A 20318-nucleotide genomic window follows, 5' to 3' on the forward strand; every position below is an offset into this window, starting at 1 on the left:
ATTAGTGAAACCTACACCACTCTGGGAAAATATTTCCTATACTCCTTTCTACAGTTTCATACATAATAACTGCTAAAAAGTCTGTAACTCTTAAATAAATTGCTAAAAACCATGGACCTCAAGATACCTATAAATTGAAGGGGCTCTTTGTAATTGGAACAGAGATCCAACCCCAAATATAGTGAGTGAAATCTCCTACTTATATGCCTACACAGCTTATATCTAAACTAATATCTTTGTATCAAAGTCTGCTCTGAGCAGAATTTCAGCATCAGATCTCAGATTTTCTGAGCCTGTGTGACATGAGCAGTTCTGTCATGCTTAGGGTTTCAGCCATCACTTTTAGAATTTCAACCTTCTGTTACTTTCACAACATAGACAGCAACGTTCAGGATGTGAAAATAACATCTGCTCTCCCATTCTTTTATCCATGCATCTTAAAATAAGTTAGAATATTTTTTAAAAAAAAGCCAAACCTTGTAGTAAAATTATTCTGTAGTACTTGGAGTGTCCCTTCCCTGTTCAGTCTTTTATCTGCATTTGACTCTAGATGTGCACAAGAGGAGTTGTGTTTGAATGCACACTCAGACATTGAAATTCAGAGGAAATTACTGATGACACCTTTTTTGATTTAGCTGTGAGCATTGTGTAGAGAAGTGTAATAACAATCATGGGGAGATTTAATCTAATCAAATATCCACGTACATCTACACACATACATCACAGATGGAATTCAAGCCACTTTAAACTAGTCAATATCTCCCCTGGATCCACAAGTCTCTGTCTCTGTATTGGGTTTTGAAAACCCAAATAACCCTTAAAACTATAGCCCCCAGTGCACTCTGACATAAAAGACTCAAGAAAAACATCATAAGCTAATTTCTGTCCCTTTATATACATGGTACACTTGACATTTTGGTTTATGTTATTTTGGAATGTGTATTCATTGTCTTCCTTTCAACTTTCCTAGGTTCAGAGGTAGATATTGTAAGATAATTAGGACTGTATGACTTTCAAATCATTTCTGAATCCGTTCCATCTGTGGTACAAATCCAAGATTCAGCTATACTACGTGATACTATCAGATTCAAATAATATAGACCCACTGAAATCATAAGTGTGTGGAGAAAAGCTGTTTAGAGAGCGGATCGTCCTTACTGCACACTGTTAAATAGACACATAGTGAAATCAAATAGATGAATAACACACTGAGTGAATGCAGCTGGTAGAAAAATAAACATTCTGCCCATCAGAAAAGGAAAACACAATATTGTGTGTGTTACTGGCATAACCACTGTAAACTATGACTGGATATTTTTCCCACTGGTCACAAGGGAATAGAATCTTTTTGTGCCATCAATGACTTCACAGGGCAGAAGGTGAAATAGTTTTGATGAAATGCACTTCACAAGTGACTCATGTCCCAGGAGACAGAGGGTGGATGCAGCACATGATTCTCACAGATATTATCAAGTTTTTGTCTAAGCAAGAATTCAAACACAGCTGTGCAAAAAAAAAAAAAAAAAAAAAGAAAAGCCTTCTGTAGTTTTAACTGTCTCTAGAATCCTAGAGGAGGCCTGGAAAAGACCACAAGTGGGCTGGCTTGTGTCCTCACAAAAAGGTGTGCACACCTGAACCATCCACTAGTGAATGCTTGTTGAGTGAGATTTTCCTCACAAAGAACATTCAAACCTTCAGTAGTTGTTCTGGTTTTAACATTTTGAAAGCTCTTCTTTAGTGCCTGCCTAAATAATCTCTGCTGCAAATTAAGGTGATTCCTCCTTGTCTCCTCTTCCCCAATGCCCAAAATGAGCTGTCGATCCTCCTTCTGCAGATATGATTGGAAGGTTCTGTCCATATCCTTCCTTAGGTTCTATTTTTGTACTAACCAGAGAAGTGTGAAACCTCAGGTGGTAAAAATTTAAAATTCTACTCCCAGATCACACAAGCCTGGAATAAAGATGATCATGCTACTGTGTTCATCTTTTCTGTACTTTAGACATTACAACTCAAGCCTTTCTGAAACGCAAGAGAAAACCCACTCCTGGAAGACCCAGGTCCCTGGATCCTTTTGCATTTTATCTAATATTTACCAATAATGATGTTGTAGTGGTGAGGGGAGAGTTCACATAGGTCGAGATCTCAAGGTTTGGTTTACACAGCTGGCAAGAGGGAGTTTATGTAAGTGTGTAACTTTTTGGCTTGAAATACAGCAACCTCCTTCCCTACAAGCAGGAGGAAAAGGCTTTTGTTGTTGAGGGTTCAGCACCAAAGATACAGCTCCCATCAGCCAACCTACACTGCAAAAAAATCTTTGTCATTTTGCAATTTCTTGGCAGAGGAAAGGTGCTCTGCTTTCAGTCACATGGTAATGGTGACCCACATAAAACAGGGTGTGGAAAAGATGTTACAAACACTGCACATCCAGAAATAATCTGATTCAATCCACAGGCCACATCTAATATTTAAGGTACACATGGGCAGAACAAGTCCCAAGACACAGTTTTTGATGTGGATGATGTCACATCATCTCCAGATTGAAGGCAGAGCAGCTTTGTTTCCTGGGCTGCTGTTAGGTAATTAAGTAAAATGCTACAGAAAATAAAAACGTCCACAGAAAGTCTTAAGTAATATGAGTTTCAGCCTCTTAATTGTTCATAGTCCTCCTATGGTGTATTTATCTTCTGTAGTTAACAAAGACAAAAACAATTTCATGTAGAATACAACTGTAATTGTTTGATATGGGATAGGACCAAAATCATTCTGCACTTGGGTCTTAGAAAATGCATTATTGTGTTAAGTTGCAAATCTGCTCTTCCTACTCTGACAGAATCTCTTCCATTTGTAAACCTCCTAATGCTGCTAAATTGATATTACATGAAGGCTAAATAATGGAGAAAATTAAAGCAAATTTCTTGATACTTTTGAACCAATACTTTTCAACACCATTTTGGAGGGACTGGATGAGCTATGGCTGTTGGATAATCTATCAATGATCAGTTTATTGTGGATATGTCACTTCAGTCATGGCAACCCATTCAGCTTCTGGCTTCTCCACTGAGGCTGCCAATAAGAAAAGCAGCTCCATGAGAAGCAATGTCACAGATGTCACAGTGTCATAGCAACAAATGGATATGAGAAAACTGCAGATTGTAAACCCAATGTCCAAATGGTGCATCATTCCTCATATTTTGAAATCCTACAGAGTTTCATGCATATTTCTGGTCATAGGTTTGTGAAAATACAGTGAGATCCAAAATAGCCACACAGGATCCAATGAAAATACTCTCTGACTTCTTATTTTGGAGCAAAACAGTAATACTTACTCTTTCTGTGGGGCTTTTTTTTTAAACAAGCCATGCACCCCTCTCAACACAATGTATCTAGATGACATTTCCTGTATAAACTACTGAGAATTTCATGTTGGATAGGAGGAAAACTTTGAGATATCAAGATGGGAGCTGTAAATAGGCAAGAAACTTGAAGACAAACATGTCTTGAATTTGAGGTCTGTTGCTATTGACAGTAATGTTTTCTTGGTTTCTATTTAGCTTTCCTAGGATCAGAAAAATAAAAGGAGACACAGAGATGTCATTCCTCACCCAACTTCAATAGCTTTGTATGGTAGCTAATGGCAAAATTCTCCTTTCTGAATATCGCAGCCTGCATTTTTCAAACTCTTACAAATACTTTCCCAGTATTTTTTTTTAATTAAGGGGGGTTATTAACATGCTATTACAAGTGAAACAACTGCCAGGACCCAGCCAGCTGAATGCATCTAGTCTTGTTCTATGGTTGGGTGCAACAGAACACAACCCTGTCCCAGGTATTGACACTGCAGGATGCACAAAGTTATGCGTGTCTCTACAGAGCTGCCAGGTTTGGGATCTGCTTTGGTGGCCCATTTTAGGTGAGTCCAGAGGTGCTTCCAGAACAGAGTTTACAAAGCAGAAAGTGCACATGGACAGAACACAGAATCTAGACCAAAGTCCTTTTTGTTTGCCAAACATTTCACAATTCTCTTTCTAGCTCATGAGAAGTAAGTTCGGAAAGAGGAAAGCAAATGTGGATGAAAATGTTTTTGTATAAAGCATTAGGGTTTTTTTTTCTTTTTTACTTGTTAATTATTGGTACCTACAGTGCCAGGAAATTCTTACAAGTGGCCTCGGATGTTTCTTTTGCTTCTTTATCCTGTTTACAGAGACAAACTAGACTCCCTGTGGGCCTGATCCTGCACAACGAAGCAAATGGAAAGTTTTCCCCTTACTTCAAAGGGAGCAGGATCTGGTTCTAAGTAGGATTCCTTGTTTGGCATAATGGGGGTTACATAAGGTAAAACTTGCTTTTGTACATCAGTTTTCAAGGTGACCAGGCTGTTGTAAGCCTTGTAAATATTATCTACCTCCCTCTTCAGATATCTTGTGCAGTTCTATTCATAATCCCCAGCTAAGTTTTCACATTATCTGATTCCAGCTGTGCCCAGAACTCAGAGGTGCAAGAGGTGCCACTCACTTTCAGGACATTTGAACAGTGGTATTTACTCATTACTCTGTGATTCAGGCACTCAATATTTAAATACTGAATCTCATTCTCCTTTCTTCTTCCTCCATTCTTAAGACACTCACCAAGAGCTGGTGACCTACTGTAACTCAGATGCTATTTCAGCCTGACAGCTGTTCATGGTGTGCAGCTTGTTACAGATTGATAATGGAGTTACTGGCTCTGCAGGCAAAAACAAGAGGACAGCTTGTCCCCAAAATCAATAATAATCAAGGTAGAATTCAAAAAGAACACAATAAGCAAGCAGCATGAAATATGGACTGAGAGAGGTGAATTCAGGCAGAAGGCAGAGCTGTGTTTTTAAACTCTTACAGGCTGAGTAATATTATCTGTTATTGCTCAAAAAGCTCTTAGGGATGTCAGTCTGAATATTCAGCTGAACGCTATCACTGGTCTTTCTCCACCATTACCAATTCAGTGCATTTGGGACCAGCAGCAGCTCATTCACTCACTATGAAGATCAAAACCCAGGTGGGCTCAGGTGGCCCTGCCACAGGTGTCCCAGCTCTACTTATTCCTGTCAAGTTCCTGCAAACTTAATTTACCAAAGTCACCAAGTATGAGCCAGAAACTGAGTTCCCTCAGAAAACACCCATATGTGTAGTAGTTTTCTGACATATACATGTATTAGGCCTTCTCCCAGAAAACAGCGAGTAACAGAGGAAAATAATGTCTTTTCTCATTCCTGATTAGAGCAGGAATTTGAACTGTCCATCTGCCCACAGCAGGCACTGTAATCTGGGACTTCCTCCCAGATCACCCATTCTCATTGCAACTTTGAAAAAGTTGAAGGAAATTTTTAGTTTAGCCTCTTATAAGTTGCATGTGCTCTCCTTAGGACTTGATATTCAAGGATTTTTTATAAATCTGCATGGATATTCTTTTCATTTGGAGAGACCACAGAGCCCATTTGAACTGTAAGAGAAACAAAGCAGAGCAGCAGACACTGTTGCATTTAACCATGCAAAATGACCCAGGAAGAGTCAATTTACTGCAAGCAGGTAAGGGATAGCATCTGATGTCATTGCAAACTGCAGTATCCCAAATTTCTCTGGTGACATTACCGAGTGAATACAGAGTCTGAAGGCAAACATTTTTTCTGAATCAGCAACAGTTGCTCTGACCTGGAAGGCTTCCAAATTTAACCTTCATTCATTAGGAAAAAAGCCCCCAAACAGACTGAGAGTAGCCCAGAAGAAAGAGCAACAATTACAATGTTTAATGAAAGGACAATAGGTAAAGAAACTAAATGGGCAGAGAAAAAGCAAGAGGCTTCAGGTATTATACAAAGCTGAACAGAGTTTAAAAAAATTTAAAACTGCAGGACAAAAGGTGGAAAGTTTTCTCTTGCTTTCTCAGCTGTGAATCAGAATTCAGGTGAAGAAGCTTTGTGCAAAGATGACCAAGTGTCATGTAATTTCTTGGAACTGTTGTATGAAAACAGGATAAAGTTTATGTGCTATAAATCCACCAGAAGAGCTCGATGGAAGAACTACGAGATGAAACTCACAGCTGAGTATAGCAGGTCAAGCTAAATGGTTGCAACTGATCATCCTGGCATTAAAATGCACAAAGCTATAACCTCCTCTGTGTCCTGATCCAAAGCTGCTCAGGTGGTTGATGTACAAATCAAAGCCTTTGGCAGCAATACCAGACTTGTAACAGCATGACTGTACTGTGAGACAGATGAGGGAATTAATCCAGATTAAAAATACTAATGCCAAGGGAAAAAAAACCCCTCGGTTTAGCTTTTTTCCAAACATGGTTTGGTTTTGCAGCCCAATTTATACATAACTCAGGGCATGATGTAAGTGATAGCATAGAAAGAAATAGTAAGGAAATGTCTCAAATTGGGATTGTCCAAAAAAAGTTTAGATCATGAAGCCACAGTCTGAGAACACAGCTGCTATACCAAAACACAAAAGTAGGACTCACTTTTGCATGGCTATTAAAGCCAATGTGATGGTGACTGAGTATAGCAAAACATTTGTCTTCCTTTCCTGGACTAATTATATCCTCTAAATTCAGGTATGTCAGTTTATAAATGTGTAAACTTTGCAAAATTGATTAAAAACTTGAAGTATGAAGAAGCCAGAATATCAGCATTTAAAGCAGCAGTTTTCATCTTTCAAAGCTGACAGCCTGCATTAGTGACAGGAGCAACCCCAGCTGAATGCACTTGGAGCGCAGGAGTGCAAGAACACAAACTATTCCAGGGGATGCACATGGGACTTCAGACTGGTATTATGAAATGGGGAGGTTTATACAATCACACAGTCTGCCTGCCTACATCTTTTTTGCAGATCCATTCCCCACAATAACTGTGGAAGACACCATCCAGTTTCAAAAAAATTAGTGAGAGAAACTGAACTCTCAATACAATCAATGGGAAAGAGCCTCAGAGACAAGACACTTATCAGAGTAATGAGGAAAAGCAGATGAAGGGAGGTGTCATAAAAATAAATTTCATAATGTTTCCAAAGTACTCAAATGTTGCAGCAATGGGCACAGTGGAGAAGTCCATATAGGCCTAAACACTTTTGTACCTAAGGACCAGGATATGTCAAGTGATGAAGTGTTACCTATGGAACAAAAGGACAAAGTGAAATATAGAGGTGATACAGAAATCCACTGGATCTTCATTTTTCATCTGCTGTACTAATACATTTATATGGATTCATATAAATCAGTGTCATAAACTACTCAGGCTTTAGCTGAAAACTGGCTTTTTTTCCTAACTGGTGACATGAATCTTGCTTCTGGTCCTCACACCTTTCTTTCAAGCTTCCTCCACCTGGATTGCAGCTCCAGATGAAGAAGGCTCTTACTCTCAAAGTATCAGGTGCTTCTTTGTAGTAGAGATATCCTAATGATTCCAATGACGTTAATCCAGTGGAAATCAGTGTTATTATTAGTGTCCTGAAGGCACTAACAGAACTTTAACAGCCCTGACCAGCCCCACCTGGGACCCTCACCCATGCACTCTGTCCATTGGCTTTGGGGTCCTATTTAAGCTCAGCCCCAGACTCTTGCTGCTGGTTTGCAGCCCTGCCTCTGGCTCAGCCTCCTGGGGGCTGTTGGGGCTCTGCTCTAGGTCTGTACCTTCCCCCTGCGCCTTTCCCTGGCTTGTCTCTCATTCTGCCTTCTGAATGGACTTTGCATCCATGTTATGTCTTTCCTGACCTGTGTCCTGCTGCTCCTGAATTATCCCCTTTTGTTTCTCTGCTGCCAGCTCCCTGCTCTGCCCACTGTGCTTGGGATGGTGCCCCCTCAGTAAGGGCTCAGCCTTTGCTGTTGAAAACCTCAGCTTGTAGCTCTTTGGCCTTTAAAGAGCAGCAGGTCCTTGTTGCTTCCTGATACTCCTTCTTAATCTTATTAATCATCATCTCCATGTAAATCTGCCCCTGCTTTCAAGGGCATAGAAAGGTGTTAGCATAGTTCCCCTGTATCTGTACTTGTCTGATTGTCTTCTCTTCCCTGGTATGATATTTGTGCTCCTGAGATCTTGCGTTTGCTAGAGATTGCAGTTTTCCAGCTTTTTGGTCACACTTTGGTGAGAGAAGTGCAGACTTATTTTAACAGTGAATAACAACTCAGGGACACACTTGTTCTCCTTGTACTGGTGTTGAATGTGACTCTCATATTCTCCTGTCTTTAAGCAGTATCCCATTTCCTATTTTATCTCACACTTTCCTGTATTTCCTTCTTGCTCCTTCCTGGACTTTAGTCTCTGGCTGCCTCTCCTATCTCTTCCTCTCTAACAGAACAAATTGTCTCATTACTCACAGCCACCTCAGCTAACCTTATTTCATCTTACTCTTAAATGTAATGGGTCTCTTCCACAGCTCAGCTTTTCCTGCATTAACCAGTCTTTCTTTACATCCATTACTCAATTTTCTTGTGTGTTCAATGTGAGCTGTTCATCTCTGTTCTCTTCTCCTATCCAAATCCTTTCTGTAATTCATTGTCCCCTCATGCTGCACTCTCTTCTGTAGCTGTTTCACCCATGAATGCTATCTGAGATTACTCTCCATGGCAAAAATATTCCTTGATACACATGGTAGATTACTTCCTCTTTCATTTTGCTTTACCTTTGCACCAATACCAGTCAATTCTCTTTGCCTTCTTCTTAAACCTATGCCAGCAATGTTAGTACCCAAATGTTACACTGTTTAAAAGAAGCTCCATGCCAGCTTTCCTGTTTCCCTGTGCCTGCTCAATGGCTTAGACAAGAGGGCTGAAAAGCCAAGCAGACAGCCAGCAGGAGAGCCAGTCATCCTTCCTTGTGGATCTGGGAGCTGTTCCATAGCAGGGATCACAGGTAGGAAGCCTCTTCTCTGCCTCTGTCCTGCTCGCAACGTGCCACAAACTACAGTTCAAACAAACCAGTGGGCAATGAGCAAACTAACAGGTCTACTTTCCAAAGAATAACTTGACCTTTCCTTTCCTCTCTCACTGAATTTTCCTGTTTATTTTTCTGAATAATTGTTCATGAGTGTTCCCACCATCTGTGCTGTGCACTGTAAGCACAGGCTCCTGTGGAATAATGAATATTTGATCATGTCATTCAAGGCTAAAACGAGATTGCATGGTTTAATTCTATCATTTCCCAACTGTATGGTCTCAGCACTTTTCATATAATTTTTTAATCTAGTGAATACGGAGTATTCTCTATTCAGAGTATTATGTCTATTTCTAAACAATAAAATGGGCTAACTTGCAGAGTTTGTATAGAAAGAAGTGTTTCCTAAGAAAGTGAAGAGATCTAGGATTTTTTTGTTCTGATCCATTTTAGAATGAAGTTCAGGTGGAGTCTGAATTTTGGAGATGTGTAAATCTGGGTCAGGTTCTTTTTACCTTTCCTCTGTTCTCCAGGGGAGATCTTAAAGCCTGAAATGTGAAGCCCGCATAGTGAAAAGCACGACGCTGTTGTATGAGTATTTTTAGCATTTTTGCGGTTTTCTCTGTCATTTGCGGCGCTGTTCGTGCCCTGCGCGCGGATGAGTTTGCTGCGCGCTGGGGCGGAGCCGCAGCCGCGCTCGGCGCTCCGGGCGGAGGCGGCGCTGCCCGCTGCCCACGGAGGGCGATGGATCGGCGGCAGCCGCTCCTCTCCCTGCCTGCTGCACCATCGCTGCTCGGGGACGAGCAGAACCAGGGCAGCGGAGAGCAGAGTGCCGCAGGCACATGAGTTTGGGGGCAGCGGGCACATCCGCGCTCCCGCTCTTTTGAACGCATCTCTGCTGATCCCGGGCTACCCGCTCTGTCAGGTGGGGGCTGCAGGGAGAGCCTGGCTTTTGGACAGACCGTGGAAAAACCTAACTCATGGTAATTATGAGGTTAAAGGATTAAAGTCAATTCACACCCCAGTCAAAATGGAATTTCAGCCTGGTTTTTTTGTTATGTGCAGCGAGGCAGAGCTGTGCTCAGGATCCTCAACAGCCCACGGACAGATGAGGGTCTAACCCCTGATTTATAGCACTGCTCTGGTACCAGTGTCTCCTGGCAAAATAGCAGCAGCTCATGTGATTAATGTAGAACATGACTTATGGTACCGCCCTTCCCTTTCTCGCACACCCTAAGCTTGATATTTCCTCCAAAAAAATTATCTGGGAAATCCTTTCCCTGAGGCATTGCAAACAGATATTGGAATACTTTTTACTTATTAAAAAAAAAACACCACAAACAACCAAGCAAAAAGTAGCAACAACATAAAAGCCCTTGTGTAAGGCTGTTCATAAATGTGGATTGATATTACAGAATCTTGTGCACCAAATCACAGTTTATTGTGGAAGTGGCTGCTTTACTCCTGGTGTGTAACATTACTTGAGAGCAGTAATTTCAGTGGTAAGTTTCTCTTTGAAGGCTGGGCTAGGTCAGTTTGCAAGGTCTAGTTTCTGGTGTGAAAACCTGCTTCCAAATCTGATATATATTTGAATATTTCCATGACTAAAAATCATTATTGTGTTCCAGTGAAGGTAAGTAAGTACAAAAGAAGCAAGTTCTTTCTTCAAGCAATTTCTCAAGCAAATAGTCACTGAGAGAACTATTCAGCCAGTCTTAGTCAAGGCTTTTTACACTTTATTTGCCCATCAAATACTATGTATTGTTTTCTAGCTTAGATGGGTTTATGTACTTCAGCCCTGTACTTCAGGCATCTTTTGCTCATTTTTGTTGAACATTTTCTAATTCCTAATTTATCTGGTAATAAGGTGTTCAAAACTAAGCACAGCATTGCAGGTACAATTTTTTGTCCTCTTGTAGTTACAGCGCTCTTAGTTCCATAACCCAAAACTTTACAGGGTCTTTTCTACTAATCCAATTCATATCTAGTCATATGTAAGTTGGCAGGCTGGTGCCTATTGTACCTAAGTTAAAATATCCTCATAGAATGGCTCAAAGCTCTCCCACTTTTCTGTGGGAGTACTAGTTGGTGGTTTTCCATTTTTAATATTTTTGCTACATTTTTAACTGTGCTAGGATGTCCACGACTATTTCCTCATTCATCCAACAATTTAAAATTTCATTATTCATGGTGATTTCACTTCCCTATATTTATACTCTCTTCCAGATCAGTGTTAATGTCAAATAAGACAGAGCTCAGCATGCTCTGTTATCCTGTGCTCTCCTGTGACTTGGCTCTGCTAGCCCAGAGTATATTTGATACTCTTTGCATGCTCTTGCCCTGAACTTGTAAATCAAAATAAGACCTGTTAGTTCACCAAATTTAGAGTCTACAGGTTATTCATCAATGCACTAGTTAATTAGCCAGCTGAGAGTTAAATTGTTGCTATGTGCATTTTGTAAGATAGAGGAAAAATTCTACATCAATAATAACAGTGAAAAGAGAGTTTCATGTTTTAGCTCCAGGCTCTGTGGGTTTCCTGAGAGAGCCAGGCAGCTGTGTGGGAATTGTGCTGAAGTCCCAGCTCCTCATGAGGCTGCTGGGGACTGCACCTGTTGCTGCAGCCATCTGACTGTGCTCTCTTTTCCTGGCAGGTCCATGGGAAGTGCGTGTGCAGACACAACACGGCAGGGGACCACTGTGAGAAATGTGCTCCACTCTACAACGACCAGCCTTGGAAGCCAGGAGATGGGAAAACAGGGGCACCTAATGAATGCAGAAGTAAGTGGAAGGGAGTTTACTGACCCAGGCTCTCGGGGTGAGCACTCCCCACAACAGCAGGCAAAGCTCCCCCACAAAGACCTCTGTGATTTACAGGAATGGTGGCATTACAGAAACTGGGGATAAATTGCTGGTCACTGATGGAGAACTTCAGTGTGCAGGTCATTCTTCTGCACTGGGGCTATTGGGGAGTAGAATTTTCATGTAGCTACACCCCCTCACTTTCCAGGTTCTAGCAGGGTTTAAAACACTGCCAGATTGGTTTGGAAAATGCTCCATGATTACTGTGTCAGCTGTAAAAGCCTGAAGGACATTCTCCTGTCCCCACCAGAGTGTCGCTGCCACAACCACGCCGAGAGCTGCCACTTTGACCTGAGCGTGTGGCTGGCCTCAGGGAAGCGCAGTGGCGGTGTCTGTGACAGCTGCCAGCACAACACCGAGGGACATCGGTGCCAGAGGTGCAAACCTGGCTTTTACAGAGACAGAGGCAAGCCCTTGTCTTCCCCAGACGTCTGCAAACGTAAGTGACCGCCTTACACGAGGTGAAAAATGAATGGTGAGAGAATCATTAAAAGAACAAAATAATTTCTATAGAACAAGTAACTCCTATAGAGGTAACTCATGAGTATTACTATTTTCTCTTTGTATTCTTTTCCTAAACTAGAGGAGGTTTTGATCAAAGGTAATCATCCTGATTTTTTGTGTCTCTTTGTCCCCAAGTTATGACACCTTTTTTTGTGATAACTGATTCAATTTGCCAAATGCATTGCTTCCTGGGGAAAGGTACATTCTTCTTGTGTTTGGTTTTAAATTAATACGATTCCTTTTCTCTTGGGGCACATTTTATTTACCTGGGGTTTTGTTCTGTACCTCTCAAGACTCTGCGAGCCTATGTGCAAGCTATTGTTAAATTCCATTTGTTTGTGCAACATCTGTGCACATAAATACATATAATGGATGCAGACGATGCAGGAGGCCTGGAACTGTGCATATTCACTTGGGAACAAATACATCAGAACTCAGACTTATTGCCAGACTCTACAGCTGTTATGGAGTGCACTGCCCAAATTAATTACATCATTAACACTTCAGCAGAATGTGTCAGGGTGTGTCTCTGGCACAGAAGCACTAATGGCTGCACATAGAGGATGTACAACCTCTGGATCAAGTCAGTTTGCACCCAGCCAGTCTGGCAAACAGCCCAAATCTCCCTCACTTAAAGTAAACGTTTCCTGAGTATCCTGCCAGGCTTCACATGTCTGATTCTATCTCACATCTGTTTGAGAGGTTGCTATTTCCAGCAATATACTTAAATTTGCTTTTCCCTTTGGATAATTTTCCTTCCCCATAGCTCAGGCATCAGTTGCCAGCATAGAGAACTTCATCCTCTGTTGTCTGACCTCTTGCCCACTGACATAATGAACTTGTGAAGCTTTTCTGGCCCTTTTAATGTTCTTCAACATGATTCCTCTGAAATGTTTATGTTACTCCTCTCCCTAGGATTGTGAGTCCTGTGCCATTACTTATACTTTCTGTGCCCAACATACCCAATGTTTCTGCTCTTTTGCCTTCTTCCCACTGGAACTTGGTGACAGCAGACTGCTTCCACACATTTTTTTCTTCTGATTTTCACAGTGCTCATCACAGAACATGGATCAGCAGACAGGGCAGAGGGTGAGTTTATCTGGCTCACCCTGTATCCTGTAGTGTTCTATGGTGGCCCCTTTCCAGTTCTGTTTCCACTCTGAGCAGATCTGCTACAGAGAAATATTGTAATGAGAACAAATTGTTATGCCAGATTAGCTTTCAGTCTCATAGCACCTGAAAGAATCTGTGTATGAACTCCTGTACTGAGCAGCAGGGAGATGGTGCAGTAACCTGCATCATGTGTAATACTAGATAACTGCTAAAGTCAAGGAGCACTGGAGAGCAGTAAAGAGGAAAAAAACTTGTTTGAAAATACAGCCTATCTGTCTGGAAACCCTAGAACTGTTTGCCTAGATGAAATCAGACCTTGACTCTACGTCTGCCTCTCTTGTCTGGTCTGGTTACAGGTCTCTCAGTAACCCCTGCCAATACTCTGCATAGCAAGAGAAAAACTGTTCAGAAATTTACCTTGTTGAAAGAGCTTTATTCCTGTTGTGCCAGTCAAGCACAACAATGTTCTTTTCACCTGGGAAGGTGCTGCTGCCAGCAGAAGGCCCCCAAATGCAATTGTCTGCGCTCTGAGTTGCATGCTCAGACCTAGAGAGCTGACATCCTGCTTTAGTCACTGAAAGTTATATGTCTCTTCTAGGCTCCTTGTTCTGTCAGTGGAGAAACAGAGGGACCTCAGGGGAATTATTTATTGCAGTCTAAGGTAGATGCCTGAAACAGATGGACTGAATTGCCCTCTAAAGCATATCTATTTCCTTAAGAGGTACTCTGGATCACTAGCCTGCACTAGAGTTTCTCTTAGCTGAGATGGATTTAATGGGTCTGATTCAGCAGCAAAGGTAAGCACGACCCTATCTGTGAATGATTCAAGTCAATGGGACCTTTCCCAGGGGTGTAAAGGCATTCATGAATTCTTGCCATATCAAGATATAAGGAAAGGGCATTGCAGCCCACACGGCTTTTACAGCAGCTGTGTGCACAATGCTTGTACCTCTGTGGGAACAGGAGGAACTTTGGGTATAACTACAGACTTCAGAGAAAACTGGGAAGGAGGTGGTTAATCTGTGCCTCTTCCCTTTTATTTAAGGCAAATAAGAGAATTCCCACAATAAGATTTGACCAATTCCCATAATTCCACTTTGTATGGTGGAAGACCTGATCCCCAAACACTTCCCCATGAGGATTGCAGGCAGTGTGTGAGTGTGCACAGTGCACCTCTGCAGAGAGTTTTCAGGGAACACTTCCCTACTTTGGTTATTACCAGAGCCAGCAAAACCAGAAACACCAATGGAGACAGCCTTTGGTAAGAACAGACTCAGTTTGGTAGAGGGAAGGTTTTTCTTCCAGGACCATCATCAGCTAATGCTAAACTGCAAAGCCTCCTGCAGGATGTTCAGGATAGAGGCGCTCTTCTCTACACTTTAGGTTGAAAACTTGCATTGCCAGTAAACCTCATCTGGTGTGGTCCAAGTTGTTCAGGTTGTGTGATCCTAAAACCAACTCTGGTTTCTCAGTAAAATAAGTTTCTACTTTGAGCATTGCTAATATATTAGACAATGAGCCCACCAGATAGATTTTTGTCATACCTCAGCCTGCTGATTATAAATTGAAGAGCTGCCACTTTTGGATTAACATTTTTTTTTAGGATTTAAGTGTACCAATTCCAGGGCATCATCTCACTTTGAGAAATCCATGCAAACAGTGCCAGACTAACAGCACTAAATGAAAGACCCACTCAGTGAGCAAGTGTTGAAAAGCAGTAATAAACTGCAAACAGCAGTTTATTAAATGGATGGTTTAACAGAATGGATGGTTTTGGCGAGAGCAACCTAGTGCCCATCTTCCCATTTTGAGCTTAGAGAGAAAATAAACCTTCAATGGGAGATGAAAACTTGACCCTTGTGTACAGTAGATACTGAGCTGGGAAAGGAAGTCTGATGAAAAAGCTGAATGAAATGCTGTGCTAATCCCTTTGAGAAAGCACGCTTGAAGGGTGCCCTGCCATCCAGAGCAAAGTCTAGGTTCAGCTGTGACATCCCCCTCAGGCTCCCAGAAAGTTAACAGGACACTGCTCAGGCCCAGAAACAGTCTTTAAGCATTAGTCATAATAATGAATAGCATTCTCTCTTAATCTGCTCTGAAAAAAAAAAAAGTTGTATAACAATTGGATCTCTTGGCACTATCTAAACCACCCTTAGCTGACCCTCCAGTGTGAGACTGCAAAGACATTCCCTCAAAAAAAATCTGCTGAAATTTGATATGGAAGTGTGAATCTGCTATTCCTTTTTGTCTGCAGAGGTAGCTTGCCTCTGATCCCTTTGCTTCTCCTGTTCCTACCAGCTGGGATGAATGAGAGCAGGGTCATGGGCAGAGCCTTGTTTGGACACTGCTTAGATCTATATTAAAAAGAAAAAAAAAAGGCATGAAAAGAGTCCCTGAGCAAGGCACACACCTGCCTGTTATTGGGGGTGACAACACAGGATTAAGTAGTTTGTATATAGACTTGTATGGGAGCTTTGACTCAAAAGCCTAATTGTTTCCTAACCAATGGTTAGAAAAGCTGCTGTATCCGTGGCTCTTTCCTGTGGCTTTTTCCAAGGCTTAAGTGATCCTTCTGAAACGGCACCATCTTTTGTACTCACCCCTTGCTTAGCTTAAAAGTAATGCAGGCATGTAGACCCATTAAAAAGGGTCTCCAGGAAAACAAGCTTTTTTACTCAAAGAACGAGGCTAGAAAATTAAAATGTGCCCAGATGCACACGCACACACACATGGTCTGAAAGGCTCTGCTTCTCATCCTTTTACTTCTGAGCAGAGGGAGTGAACTTTTAATTCTAATATCACAAAGGCCCCATCACATCTTGCTTCAAAGTCTGTCTTAATCAGCCCTGACCACACACAGAGCTATCTTATTTCCTTCATTTAAGAAACATCATTGGCAGAGTCAATCCCCCCACCTGACATGCTCTAAAAATCACACTGGTTTGATCATATACTCCCAAGATGCACATGTATATATTTCAGACTCAAAAGACTGTTTGATATTTTTTATTTTGCCTGGTTTTTTTTAAATCAAATAGCAAGTCTGCTCACAGCTGTATCATATGCAGTATTATAAGACAAAAGTTTAAAACAAGATACCTCATAGGCCATTGACTTACTTGGAGCACCTGGTATTTTCCTGTAAGCTGGGACCATATTGTTACAACCAATATTATATTCTACATCTGTGTCTAATTACATGGGGAAGACAGCTGTGCTGAGGGCAGACAGATTTATTAGGGACTTGAGTGGGGATTTCAGTATGAATTATTCATTTTTCATTATTTCTTGTCTCCTCCCTTTTACAGTAGTGTCTGACAAATACTTGGTATGGGAGTGAGACTAAAAGGCAAGAGGATATTCATGACACTCTGTGACCAATAGGCAACTCTAAAGTAAAATTCTGTTTTTCACTATGCTACTGTCAAAGGGAGAACCAAAATAAACTGCCCAGCTCTGAGCCCGGATTGTCTGCACACCGTCCCTAACATAATTGATGATGCCTTTGACAAACAAGGCCATTGTCACATTGGCTGCTGTTTTGTTAGACAGGGAGGTGGATGGAAAGAAAATGAGGGTTTGCCAAGAGAAAAGAAGCAAAAATCAGTGGGAAAGGGTTGTCAAATATTGGAAAATGTTAAAGGGTGAAGTTTTGGAAACATGCTTTTATATTTCTTTAATAGTGAGGTTTATTTGCAAATCCATGATACTGTTAAACAGATAAAAACCCAGTCACCCACAGCTGCCCCTTCAGCATGTGACATGTGGGCTCTTATTTTAGGAGTTACCTTAGATCAAAACTGGGATTTTGGCCATAATACTCTGGAAGCCAGACAATGTACCCACCCAAGCTGAAATGCTAAATAAACACAGACTGAGTAAAGAGTTTGCAAGCCACTTGTATAACTCATCTGAAAGTGTTGTACATGTACTGATTCAGCTTGCTTTCTGATGCACCAGAAGCTGTCCCAGTTTCTAACAGGAGAATATGTCCCACAGTTCATCTGGGAACATTATTTTTACTGAACTGTAGCCTCAAAATAAAAAAGGCACTTTTGTTTTCTGCTTCCTCATCAGCTTTCACCAGTCCTTTCAATCACTGTGCTGTAACATTTTCCCTTAGGAATAGGGTAGGAGAAGTTCTCGTCTTCCTGAATCAGGTTCCAGTCTCAGCTGGGGATTGGATAGTCTAATGATGTGAGTTACCCATCTGTTAAGTGACTCTCACTGATGAAACCCAAAAACTAGAAATAAGAGGGATAAAGACAGACCCAGAGGTTGCAGAAATCTAAGGCATTTTAAGTGAAATCTCCACAGGCAGATCCTACATATTACAGTATTACAGTGAAAACCATCCTGGATTCAAGTGACCCTGATGTTGGCAAACTCTTACTCCTTGTGTCTCAAACCTGTCTGTAATGAAGGAAGGGTGTTTCCCATCCGGATGTCCAAATCTATGACATCCATTGTTTTCAGTGACTGACAAACTAAGAGTCTCTTTTTTTCGGGTGATGTAGTCAGCCCTGCAAAGATGGGGTGGGGGGTGAAATCAAGTTTAGCAGCAAAAAATCAGACCTTCCTTTGGACCTGTCAGGGCTAATGAGCACTTCAGTGTTCCACCTGCTCTCCAGAAGTGACAGCACAAGCCCTGGGTTTGCTCCCAAAGTCGGGGCTGCTTTGTGGCGAGCAGGCGAGGCTGCTGCCCTGCGCCAGCCCGCCCTTTGTGCCCAGCACATTGCCCATCACAGCACGTGGCTTTTCTGTCCCTAGGCTGTTGTGCTAGAGTCCCCTGAGCACAACGGGCCCAGATCCATCCACAGCAGTAGAATAATATTATTGAAATTATTGGCATAAAGAACACAGGGCATTGGGGAAAAAAATAACTATATGGTAAGCAGATCGTAAGTGAGATGCTCTTTAAACAAAATTGCTCGCTCTTTGTCTTGTACTATTTTCAAAAGGTATTTTCTTTTCTGAGTTTCAAATATGAGGTTGCAGATGAAAGTGAATCTGTCCCTGCTACATCTTTAGTCCTATATTTGCCCCTTTCCCCTTGGAAAGTGATGTGTGGGATCAGAGTGTTCATTTAGTCTCTTATCTGTGAGCTCATGAAGAAAAGTAGTTTGATCAGAAACAAAGATGGGCAAACTTCAAAAGCTTTGCAGATCATGTTTGGTTCAAATAAGCATCCAAAAAGGCTGGCCTCTGATCCAAGCTATCTAAACACCTTGGGTGTCCAACATTTAACTGAAAATCTCTGTAAAAGCAGGCCTTAGCTACAAGATTTTTATTTCTGCCCTCTTCCAGATGGATGAAGTAGTGATACATTACCTTTTCAGTCTGCTACAAGTAAAAGTCAGGGCATACTGCTTTCTTAATACAAAAGAGAGCTGAAATATGAAGGCCTGGAGCTCAGCTCAGTTCTCATTTTGATCAAACTTGTCTGAATATCAGAGTGGGCTTGTTTACTGCTTGTATTTTACTTCTGCAGAGCTGTTGGCATGAGGCTTGGCCATCCCAGCCAGGTTCTGCCCTGATGGAGAGGAATCAACTGTGCTGGCTTGTACCTCTCTGTGCATCCCTCCCTGATGCTGTCACATCAGGAATGTACCAGTGGTGTGGGATTATGACAATTTATTGTCTGTGCAGGAAGAGATGCCCACAGGAGCTGTAACTATCTGTTTTCCTGCCAAATTGCCTTGAGTGGCTAAGCTGGTATGAAACTGGCAACACTGTTTGAAAGATTTGGAGGTTTTTCCTCCTATTTGCTCATCTTCAGCTACATGTAAAATAAATCTAGTAAATTTAGAGGTCTTCTCTCATTCTGCTAACCTTCCTTGAAAAAAATCTGCTCATGCATGTGTAAAAAAATAATTTATCAGCTTCTTTAAGCATATACTGCATGGTGTGATGTTTTGCACTTTACAAAGGAACTGAAGGAAATTTGTGCACTCTTTAGAGGCAGAAATTGAAAATGTGTTTCAGGTCATATGAACCACCTGTATAATCTGCATCTACCCCAGAGGAAACAGCAGTTTTGTGATCTCTGTGTTTACAGGAAAGGCAATGTAGGCAATAGCTATAAATCTTTCACTTGTCCTTGTTTCTGCAAAACACTTTTAAAGTGAATTACCTTCAAGCCCCTTTAAAAATAAACACACAGAGGAGGTTTTCTGGTATCACTTGAAAACCCTGTGGGGTCATGATTTGTGTAGTAGGGAAGAGCTGACTCTCACACAAATGTTCACAGCTGTACTTGTTCTGCTTTTTCTAACAAATTAAAAAGAATGTGAATGTATGCTGAAATGCAACATTTACTAGTTCTGACTTAGAACTACAGAGCATGAGAAAGAAGGTACAAGTTTATCAGCCTTGCTAAAATGGCATTTAATTTGAATTGCCTCTTTCTGTGTGTCCATAGCCTGTGCCTGCCAGCCCATGGGTTCAGCCAACACCACATTCAGCAGCAGCTGGAGGTGCCACCCCCGGACAGGATTCTGCTACTGCAAACCGGGAGTGGCAGGTCCCAGCTGTGACAGGTGCCTGGTGGGCTACTGGGGCTTTGGAGAAAACGGCTGTCGGCCCTGTGACTGCGCCAGAGACTGTGACCAGCGCACTGGGACGTGTTTCAATGGGTAAAGAAACCCTGCTCTGGGGTCACTCTGAGATGGGACTCTGTGAAATGAAACTAATTCTATGGAAATAACAAAACTTGGAGGGTGCACAATCATTTGAAAAGGGAGCTGTAAATCATAAAAGGTTTTTTAGGTTACGTTTACACCTTTAAGCCCACTGCATTATCCAAGGCAATCTTGAACAGATGAATCTTTGCAGTAATAATAGGCATTTCTACAACCCCATGGTAATATGTGCAGGGTCTTTAAATACATCTTTGCTTTGGAAATAGATGGAAGAGTCTCATCTGTGCCCAGGGTAA

The 20318-nt window shown here is 41.7% G+C and overlaps 1 protein-coding gene across 1 annotated transcript in view; it reads left to right on the forward strand.

The window, feature by feature from the left end:
* Positions 1–20318, forward strand: part of LOC115908445 (netrin-4-like) — a 45186-nt gene that overhangs the window by 19852 nt on the left and 5016 nt on the right. The window contains exons 4-6 of the mRNA XM_030957010.1: positions 11557–11683; positions 12015–12203; positions 19803–20016. Of these exons, the coding sequence (XP_030812870.1) occupies positions 11557–11683; positions 12015–12203; positions 19803–20016 (530 nt within the window). The remainder of the gene's footprint in view (positions 1–11556; positions 11684–12014; positions 12204–19802; positions 20017–20318) is intronic.

The sequence above is a fragment of the Camarhynchus parvulus genome, chromosome 12, assembly GCF_901933205.1.
Source record: "Camarhynchus parvulus chromosome 12, STF_HiC, whole genome shotgun sequence".
Classification (NCBI taxonomy): domain Eukaryota; kingdom Metazoa; phylum Chordata; class Aves; order Passeriformes; family Thraupidae; genus Camarhynchus; species Camarhynchus parvulus.